The sequence below is a fragment of the Puma concolor genome, chromosome C1 (assembly GCF_028749965.1).
Source record: "Puma concolor isolate L17-30 chromosome C1, mPumCon1.1.hap2, whole genome shotgun sequence".
NCBI classification, from domain to species: Eukaryota; Metazoa; Chordata; class Mammalia; order Carnivora; family Felidae; genus Puma; species Puma concolor.
Genome location: NC_141674.1, coordinates 38245563 through 38256554, shown reverse-complemented (window position 1 = coordinate 38256554; position 10992 = coordinate 38245563). Strand labels below are relative to the sequence as shown.

Here is a 10992-nt window from a genome sequence, read left to right as displayed (position 1 = left end):
CATTAGTTTCCTCCTTTCCCCTGAAAGCTCTTCATACAGTATAAGACTCAAAACCATGCAAACTATCATTAGTGGAACTCCATTTATCAGCTGGGACTAAGTTTGTCTATAATATATACCCAAGTTAAAAGCAGCTTAAACAAGAAACATTTTTTTTTTTCACATAAAAGTCTGGAGATGGACAGAACAAGACGAGTAAGGTAGTTCACAATTTCTTTTTTTTTTTTTTTTTTTTTTTTTTAAATTTTTTTTTCAACGTTTATTTATTTTTGGGACAGAGAGAGACAGAGCATGAACAGGGGAGGGGCAGAGAGAGAGGGAGACACAGAATCGGAAACAGGCTCCAGGCTCCGAGCCATCAGCCCAGAGCCCGACGCGGGGCTCGAACTCACAGACCGTGAGATCGTGACCTGGCTGAAGTCGGACGCTTAACCGACTGCGCCACCCAGGCGCCCCAAGGTAGTTCACAATTTCTTAAGAGAACTGGAGTCCTTTTATCTTGTTGCCCTAGCAGTTTCCATCTCCTTGTTTAAAATGGTCGCTCCAACACCAGCCCCTGCCTCTACGTTCCAGTGTTCTTTCCCAGAAATTGCACACAACATTTCCTCTAATATCCTGTTGCCTAGAACTTAGTAGTGTGGTCGCATCTAAGTTGCAGGGAAGGATGGGAAATGCCATCATTGTTTGGGGTGGCCCGTATCCCAGCAAGAATCTGAAATGTTTTTTACTCATTAACAGAGAAGAATGGATGTTGGGGGATACTAGGGGTCCCATACTTTACAGTCCAGACTGCACGCCATTATCTTATTATCACCTGATTTAAAATGTATACCCCAAGCTGAAAAGCTATACATTTGGAATGATCAGATAATTCTTTTTAATTTCACACAGTGCTATCCACACAGTTTTAATTTTGTAATTTATACATAAAATACAAAGAAATGACGATAATATTATGAACCCATAAGGGCCAGGACTTTGACACGCTCGTTCAGAAACAATCCCTATCGAAAGAAGATGCTGGAGTGTAAAACCTAAATGTTTCCGCCAAGTGAAATTGCCTTATTCTGAAATATCATTTTCAGATTTTACCAAATAAAATAAAGAACAGGGGCACTGTCCTCACTTCACAGTTGAGGGACGAAGGCCCTGAGAAGTCCGTGAGCTTCCAAGACCAGAGTCTTAGGCAGAGTTTACAGCAAGACTGGGATGGGCACCCGAAGCCACCAGCTGCAAGGTCAGTGCTCTTCCCTCGTTGTCATCCTGCCCCAGGTCTTCTTGGAAAGGGTGGTGGTTGGGTTCCTCCCACTCAACTCCCTCAAGAAACTGTGTGTGCAGTGGGCACTAGGGAGCAGGCCAGTAGGAACTAACCTTAGGGGCACACGACGTACCCTTTTAGGTTTATTGCAAACGATAGTATTCCATCGGGGACAGGAGATGGGGTTGGGGAATTTGGGCTGAGCTCCAGACCTCAGGCAGAGGACACTGATGTTTATATTTGGTGTGATTCAGCAGCACAACTCATTTCAGGCTTCGAGATCAGGAAATGTTAGTTCTCTTTTCATGGAAGGCAAGTTAGGACCTTCAGTTTTCTTGTGGGAAAACTGACACTCTGAGAGTTCCAGTCACTTGCCCAAGATCAGAAGGCAGGTGACTGGTGGAGCAAGAGTTTGAGCACAGGTCTCCCAATGGCTATGCTGGACCTCCTCCCTTACCAGGCTCTTCTTGGGGGGCTCCCCAGGCCACTCCCACTGCTCTGACCCCTGGTCAGTGCTACTGCCCCCCAGGCTGGACCAGGCTCACCACCTGGATTTCATTTTGCAGCTAGAAGCCTGATAGCCTGTGAGCACCTGTCGGAATCATGTCCCAGCAACTGGAAATAAGAAATCTCTCCAAGGGAGAGATTTGTCCCTTGTCAGCCTTGTAATGCTCTCTCTCCTAGACTCACCGCAAGTCCTTTCCCTCCCTGCAGGGATTGTCTGAGGAAGTTTACTCATTTCTGTAGAACTCCTGGCTTCCCTCCATCCTGATGTGGCAAATGCAATGGGCAAAATATTGCCTTTTTAGCCTGCAGCAAACAGGATGTACTATATCGCACTGACCTCAGCAAACTTATTAGGGTTTGAGGAAAATCACCTGGCATGGCCTGGGATGGCTTTCTAGCCAGGCGCTGACTCCAGTTGGGCACTGATCAATAATGATCAATAAACGGTCAAGCGGTAAACGATCAATCAATCATCAGTTTGTAATCATCAGCATTCACAGCTTCTATTGTGCAGCCAATCCTGCACTTGGCCTGTAACTGGAGAAAATAAAGTGGAGACTGGGTTCCTTCCTTTAAGGAAATTTAGCTGGAGAGCATAGAGGTAGGAACAGAGAAAAGAATACGGGATTTGAAGTAAGACAAAACGTAGGTTCAAATGACAACAGCTTATTAACTGCGTGACCCTAAGCAAGTGGCCTCACCTTTCTAAGCTCCATGCTTTGGAGACCTGGCTTGCTGGTGCGAATGTTAAAGGAAAGAATATAAAACACTTGGCCCATAGTTTGCGCCGTACTGGTGATAACTGGCAAGTGCAGGATGAATGCGCACAACTATAACTGTTTACACTCATATCAGAATTCAGAGAAAGGGGAGAGTCATATGTGGATTCTCTTAAACTTGGCTTGGAGAGTAGTTCACGCCATCCCCTTTGGGTCTGAGGCCATGGAAAAGTTGCTCTTCTCAGAACATGCAGTACAGGCAATGGCCACTGGGGGGAGGAATAGGACACATTTTAGCATCTTCGACCTCACTGTTTCCCTAGGCAGGGAAACCACAGGGTGACTGTCTTTCTCGTGCTCTCCCATCCCATTTCACCCTGTATTTGAACCTAAACTTCTACATACAATATCTGTAAATAGATGGGGACTCATGAGGCTTTTCATTTTGCATTAATATGTCAAAAGTTCCTTGACATGGAGGAAGCAGAGTGTTAGAAAAATCCTTTGATTCCATTTTCTCTACTCTCAATCTTGCTCTACATTTTTTCCAGTTGTCTGTGTAGCTCTCCCAATATATCTCTGAAAATATACAAACATCTACAGTTTTCTTTATTTCTCAGAACTTTTGGAAACTCTCTGGAACACTGTGACTATCTCTGAAATATTCTGAAGCTCCTTGAACTGCTGTGACTTCCTATAAATCTCTGAAATCCTAAATCTCTATGTGCATTTTTCTTCTGGATTTCGCTACCCTTTGAAACCACACATTCTCTCTGAGTCTCAGCGACTGTCCGTCCATCTGTCTACCACAGCTCATTATCATCTCACAGATGGATATTGGGCAAAACAGGCGCTGTTTGTGACAAACCATCCTCACTCACTAGCTTCAGGAATTTGCTCACGTCCTAGCTCAAGGCTACACCTTTCCTAGTTCGGAGGAAGGTGGAGATCAGATCCCTTCCCACAGGGATGTTTCAGCTAGAATTGGAGCCAGAGAAAAGGGTCAGGTATTTGGAGTCAAACTAGGCTTGATTCTCTGGTCTTCATCTTACTATTGTGTGACCTTGCGAATGTTGCTTCTGTCTCTCCAACTCTCTCCTAATCTAGTGAAAATAAGCATGCGGACTGGAGTTGCCATGAGGAACAGAGACTGTAAGAGATAGGTGCAAGTGCCTGGTGAACGCCCACAACTATCATGACTTTAAGTATGAGTTCAGAGGATGGGGAGATTTGTGTGCGTGTGTTTCCTAAACCCTTGGCATGGAGAGGAGGTGTTGAGAGTCCACTGCATTTCAGAAATTGCTTTATGTGAGCCCACAATATTGCCTTCTCTTCAGATTCTCTTCAGATTCTCTCTTGCACCTGCAAGACTTACTCTTACTCTTTGCTTTTCCTCCAACTTTGAGGTATAATTGCTAAATAAACGTGTAATATATTGAAAGCATATAACTTGGTAATTTCATATATATTTACATTGTGGAGTTATTCTCAGAATCAAGTTAATTAAAACACCTGTCACTTCACATAGTTACCTTTTTTTGTTGAGCATGCCTAATATCTACTCCCTTAGCAAAGTTCAAGTATACAAGACAGTATATTAACTATAGTCACCAAGCTGCCTATCACACACTCAGAACTCATTCATTTTACAACTATAAGTTTGTATCCTTTGACAGACTGCTCCCCATTTCCTCAATCCTTCAGCCCTTGGCAACCACCATTCTATTCTCTGTTTCTATGAGTTTGATTTCTATTTGGTTCCACATACAAGTGACACCATACGGTATTTGTCATTCTCTGTCTGGCTTACTACACTTAGCATAATGCCCCTTGGTTCATCTGTGTTACCACAAATACCAAGATATCCTTCTTTTTTTAAGACTGAATCATATTCCCACATATATCATACAATATGTTTATATATATTTATACATTGTATAATATAAAATATATTTATATTTATATAATATACATACAGATCACTTTGGGTAATATGGACATTTTTTTTTTCATCCAACAAGAAGCCATAACTTTATTAATGATAGAAACAGTACAAATTTCAAACCAAGCTGCAGTTATTCTTTTGAAACACCAAAAAAGGGTCCTCGTTTTCAGACGGTTACATTGTTAATTCCATAATAGCATTTACAATATCATTACTGTTCTTCAGGGCTCGAACTGCCTTTGCTCTTGATACATTTGCTTGCGACATGACCAGTTCTATGTCCTTAACCTCTACACCTGTTTCATCAACCTCTTCCTCTTCACTCTCTTCTTGTACAGTTGGAGTCTGTGTGTTTTCTTGAATGTTTGAGACAGCTTCACCTTGAACTTTGAATTTCTCAGCAGCTGCTAGCTATGCCTGCTGAGATAAATCCTCGATCTTGGCTTCCCCCAAAACTATGTAGGTATCTGAAGCTGGGCTCTTGTAGACATCTGGTTTTGTGATGACAAAGAGGATATTCTTAGATTTCCGGATAGTGACTCTTGTAACCCCTGTAACCTGTCGAAGACCTAGTTTGGACATAGCCTTCCATGCCTTCTTTTCACTCCGGCTCTGTTTTGCTTTACTGACTGGTTCTTCATCGATTTCAGCTGCTGCTGCCAGCTGGGCTTGTTGGGTGGTTGCCTGTGTGGAATCCTGTTCCTCAAGCTCCGGTACTGATTCATCACTGTCCGATTCTGTTCCAGACCCTGTCTCAGCCTGGGGCTGTGGCAACTCCTGCTCTGCAGCAGAGACGGTTTCTGTGGCTTCACCAGGCATTTTGTGCGGGGAACGCAGAACCAAGATGGCGGCAGAAAGAGAGCGAGCGCTGGACATTTTAACAGTATTAATTCTTTCAATCCACAAATGCAGCACATCTTCTCATTTGTGTCTTTTTCAATTTTTTTCATCACTGTTTTACAATTTTTTGCATATAGATCGCTCACCTCCTTGGTGAAATTTATTCCTGAGTATTTTTATTCTTTTTCATACTATTGTGAATGGGATTATTTTCATAGTTTATTTTTCAGATAGTTTGCTTTTAGTGTACAGAGATGTGGCTAATTTTTATATGTTGATTTTGTATCCTGAAATTTTACTGAATTTGCTCATTGGTTTTAACAGTTTTTTGGTAGAATCTTTAGGGTTTTCTTTACATAAGAAATGTCTCATTTGTAGAGACATTTTACTTCTTCCTCTCTGATTTGGATATCTTTTATTTCCTTTTTTACCGACTTGCTTTGGCTAGGACTTCCAGTAGTATATGAGTAGGTGAGATTAGAGTGGGTACCTATGTTTTGCTCCTGATCTTAGGGAAGAAAAGCTTTCAGCTTTCCACCATTAAGTATTATATTAGCTATAGGCTAAGTTCAAGGTCTTTATTATGTTGAGATGCATTTCATCTGTACCTAATTTGTTAAGGTACATTCCATTTATATCTAATTTCTTGAGAATTTTTATCATGAAAGAATGTTGAGGTACATTCCATCTATACTTAATTTGTTGAACATTTTTTTTAATCACGAAAAGATGTAGAATTTGTCAAATGCTTATTCTCCATCTGTTGAGATGATCATATGATTTTAATCCTTCATCTTATAAAATGTGTATCACATTTATTGATTTGTGTATGTTGGGCCATGCTTGTGTCCCAGGGTAAATCTCACTTGATCATGGTGTATGGTCCTTTTTTTTTTTTTTTTTAAATTTTTTTTTTCAACGTTTATTTATTTTTGGGACAGAGAGAGACAGAGCATGAACGGGGGAGGGGCAGAGAGAGAGGGAGACACAGAATCGGAAACAGGCTCCAGGCTCTGAGCCATCAGCCCAGAGCCTGATGCGGGGCTCGAACTCACGGACCGCGAGATCGCGACCTGGCTGAAGTCGGACGCTTAACCGACTGCGCCACCCAGGCGCCCCGGTGTATGGTCCTTTTAATATGCTACTGAATTTGGTTTGCTAGTATTTTGTAGATTTTTACATGTTCATCAGGGGTATTGGCCTATAATTTTCTGTTCTTGTAGTGCCCTGTCTGACTTTGGAATCAGGATAATGAAGGCCTCACAAAATGCATTTGGAAGTGTTCCCTCCTCTTCTATTTCTTAGGAAGAGTTTGAGAAGGATTGGTATTAATTCTTCACATATATATGGTAGAACTTACCAGTGAAGCCATCTGGGTCTGGGGTTTTCTTTGTTGGGAGATTTTTGATAACTGATTCAACCTCCTTACCCATTATTGACTTGTTCATATTCTATTTCCCTGATTCAGTCTTGGTAAGTTGTATGTTTCTAGGAATTTACCCATTTCTTCTTGGTCTATCTAATTTGTTGGAGTATAATTGTTCACAGTGGACTTTTATAATCTCATGTATTTCTGGGATCAGGATGTAATATCTCCTCTTTTGTTACTGATTTAATTTATTTGAGTCTCCTCTCTTTTTTCTCAGTCTGGCTAAGGGTTTGCCAATTTTGTTCATCTTTTCAAAAAACTCTTTAAGTTTTGTTGACTTTTTCTATTGTATTTCTAGTCTCCATTTCATTTATTTCCATTCTGATTTTGGTTACTTCCTTTCTCCTAACAACTTTATGCTTAACTTGTTTTTCTTTTTTCTAGTTACTTGAGATCGTTTGAGATAGTTCTGTTTTCTTCCTGTGGGCATCTATGTGTTGTTATGAATTGCTTCCTCTGAATAGGTAGTATTAAGAGTTGGACACAAGGTGAGGCAACAAGCAGATCTCAGCCTCTTGGCCTGCTGTTCACCTTTAGTGGCAAAGGGTAAAAAGCATTTGGAGGCACTTCACACACTGCCTATGTGTAACCCCATCTGCCTGCAGGATTCAGCATTGGGTGGGGAGTGTTTGGGCAGCTGGAAATCTGAGCTGTTGTGGGACAGTATGTCTCTGTGTTTAGTCTTTAGTGTGGTCCAATAGAATGTTCTGCTATGCCGGAAATATTCCAAACCTGTGCTGTCCAGAATGGTAGCTATTAACCGCATGTGGCTATTGAGCACTTGATATGTGTGACTGAAGAACAACAATTTTAATTACATTCACTTAAATATAAATAGCTATATATTTTTTAAGTGCCTTGAGGTCATTTCCTCATGATCCAGCCATCATAAATTCAGGGTCATGGCCCTGAATGGCATTGCCAAGGTAACTTGGAGATGACTCCCCTCTGTTCTTGCCCTTAGATGCATGGTGGCCTCTTCACATGTGTCACCGCCTTTAAATAAAGAATGGTACTGCCCTCTGTCAAGAACACTGATGTGAATTTCAGGGGTCATTTTGCCTTCTCACAGGAAAACTGTGCAATTCATGTAATAGTGAGTATTTATTCCAGAGAGTTCTCTCCCATCCTCCAACTAAACCAGTTGGGAGTTGGATCTGAAATCAGCCCAGTTCCATGTGCTCTGCTCACTGTGGTGGGGAAGCTGGCAGCTGAACTCAGCCCGTCTGCCTACTGGGACCACCTGGAAGCTTCACCTAGATCCCTCTGCACTGGCACCATCAACCTTCTTCCTGGTTCTTGATGCCAAGCCTTTCCTGACTTTGGAAGTTTGCTCTCAGACAGCAGCACGATTCTCTCCGATGCTCCCATCATCATTGCCTTCTCCTTGGTCTCTCAGGTCCCAGCTTAAATGTCAGTTTCTTGGAGAAAATGTTGATGACCATCCATTCAACATTTCCCCTAGTTATACCTAAACTGTCTTCATAAGACATATCACCACATTATATTTTTTAATGCTTATTTATTTTTGATAGAGAGAGAGAGAGAGAGAGAGAGAGAGGAGACAATTGGGGGAGGGGCAGAGGGAGAGGAAGACACAGAAACCGAAGCAGGCCCCAGGCTCCGAGTTGCCAGCACAGAGCCCGACGTGGGGCCCGAACCCACGAACTGCGAGAACATGACCTGAGCTGAAGTTGGACGCCCAACTGACTGAGCCACCCAGGCACCCCGACTGATATTTTTCATTCCTGTCCTTATGTCCTCTCATGGCCCACTAATACGTGAGCCATGCAGAGTCTCTGTTTTATTCCCTTTTAAAAATTCTCATTATCGTCTCCAGGGATGATAGTGCCAGAACTTAGTAGACGCTCTGTCCATACTTAACGAAGGGACCACTGTCCAGAGGCGGCGTGTGGACTGCTATGCTGAACAATAATCGGTCTTCACTTATCGAATATTCCAGTTGCTTTTCTCAGTGTCCATTTGGGGTGGATTAAATATGGCCACAGGTTTTTTTGATGCTCTTTCTGAAAAGAGAAGGAATGTCTCCTCTTGAAGCTGTGTGTTCTGTGATGGCTTTGCCCAGTAGAACATGGCAGAAGACAAGCTGCAACCTCTTCTGGGTCTATTTTAAGGAATGAGCAACTTCCATCTCAGCTCTTGTCCTTTTTCTTTTTTTTTTTTTTTTTTCCTTTTTCTTTTTTTGGTAACATTCTTTCTGGAAGCCCTGAACTGCCATATCTGAAGCCTGACTGCCTTGACACCACCATGGTAGAAAGGCCAGGTATTGACAATCTAGCTGACAGTCCCAGCTGACTCCAGCCTTCCAGCTTATTCCACCAAAGCACCAGACAAGTGAGTGAAGCTGCCTTGGGCCCGTTGGACCATCCCACCAGCTGAATACAAGCGACCTCAGTCTTTGTCACGGGGAACAAGAATTCCTGACCCACAAAGTTGTGAGATATGGCAGAATGGTTGTCATTTTAAATCACTAGGCATGGGCATGATTTGTTCTGAAGCTGTAAATAACTATGACCCACTCCTCCCAGCCTCTTAATTTTTGCTCCTTTCAACTCCACCACCTTCATTCCTGACTCTGCCAAGAATTTTGATCCCTCTCACCATAAGGAACCTGAATTATTAGACTTAAGGCCTGATGTGCTCAGGAAAATTTGTGGATGGTTCCAGCTCACAACAACTCCTTTATCTGAGGTCCTCCTAAACTTATAATTCATATTGTCGCATAAACGACTGTGGTTTGCTCTTAAGTAGAAGTGATATGTTTATTATGATTTGTCAGTGAGAATTCGGGATTCCCGAGGGGAGATGTTAGATGTTCGCCTCTCTCTTCTAAGTGCAGTGTTGTAGGGCTGTGGCACGGAGCCGCGGTGAGAAAGGCAGTAAAGCGATTTCTTAATTGTAAGTTGCTGTAACACTCATTTCTATCCTCAAAACTAGAAGAGAAGGGTGGAATCTGAAGATGAACTTTCCCATTTACCTCCAGTATTGTTCTTTAGAGACACAACACATCATAAAAAAGGAATAGATGTCCCTACCTGAAGTGAGTACTACTATCTGGAAGCAAAGAATGGCCACAAAATATCCAGATACAAGAGGGAAATGGGGGCTCCATCACACCTAGAAAATAAAGTTGTAATTGTGGCATCAGGCAGCAAGAATCACTGTAACACAGAAAAGAAGAAAAAAGAAAAAAAAAAGCAGAGACCATTTAGAAATCCTGCCTTTTGAGAGAATTCCCCTTGACGGGCAAATGACTTAGTCAAACCACAGGTGTCAGACCCACTGAGATTATCTCTTTTCCTCTTTCCTTCCTGTGCTTTTATGTGGCTCATTACCTTTAGCAGATGCTAAAGGACAGCTGCGGTGCACAAGAGCATAAAAGGTGTGCAGGGGCACCTGGGTGGCTCACCTCGTTAAGCATCTAACTCCTGGTTTTGGCTCAGGTCGTGATCTCACAGTTCGTGAGTTTGAGCCCTGCATCGGGCTCTGCACTCACAGTGCAGGGCCTGCTTGAGGTTCTCTCTCTCTCTCCTTCTCTCTGCTCGTGCTCACTTACTCTAAAAAAAAAAAAAAAGTGTGCAGAACCCAGCTCTGCCCATCCCCACACTCAGCCCCTTCTGCCCTTGGCCTAGGCCACATGCCAGATGAACATGCCAGATGTTGCTTCATTTCCTAATGGGAACACTTATATGCCCTCTCCTTGGTGGGGGTGGACGGGCCAGCTCTAGCAAAACCTGCAGAATCCCGCAGTTACGGTCAGGGTCTGACCTGCCTGGATCCATGGAACTTCTGGTTCAACCCACAACTTCCACACTGAAATGAAACGCCACAATGTGGAGGTGGGATCTTGATTCCTCAGCGGCTGCACAGAGGACCCGGGTGAAATGTCTCATATGCAAAGGTGTGTTAAATGTGAGATGATCGTGGGTCAATCAGATGCAGGAAATCGGAAGAAGAAAGCAGATAAAGGCCTCTACTTTCTTCCTTCATTTTCTAATTTCCCCTTCACTTTTGCTGCCTATGGTTGCAGCCCCCCTCCAATAAACTGTCAGAAATAAATTTTGGCATATGCCTTCTTTCTCGGTATCCTAGACACAGGAAAAAAAGATACTGCTAAGATATGGGGTATATATTAGCAGGCTGAATTGGGGGACATGTATATATTTAGTTCCATATACTCAACAGTTAAGCTAGGTTTGGTTCACGAAGGGCCTCAAGCCGGCCAATAAATAAAACGTCAGATTTTACTTGCTGGAAAACACAGAGTGCTTAA

General features: G+C 42.7%; 1 protein-coding gene and 1 long non-coding RNA gene across 2 annotated transcripts; both read right to left on the bottom strand.

Moving 5' to 3' along the window:
• Nucleotides 1–4585: 4585 nt before the first annotated feature.
• Nucleotides 4586–5291, bottom strand: LOC112869329 (nascent polypeptide-associated complex subunit alpha-like). The gene is given in 1 exon segment (XM_086716916.1): nt 4586–5291. A coding segment is annotated over 1 exon segment (645 nt). The 5' UTR covers nt 5249–5291; the 3' UTR covers nt 4586–4603.
• A 2964-nt stretch (nt 5292–8255) lies between these two features.
• Nucleotides 8256–10266, bottom strand: LOC147577998 (uncharacterized). The gene is made up of 3 exons (XR_015254169.1): nt 10129–10266; nt 9755–9836; nt 8256–8725 (listed from the first exon to the last, which is right to left on the bottom strand). It is a non-coding gene; the product is annotated as an uncharacterized LOC147577998 (long non-coding RNA).
• Between the last annotated feature and the right edge of the window lie 726 nt (nt 10267–10992).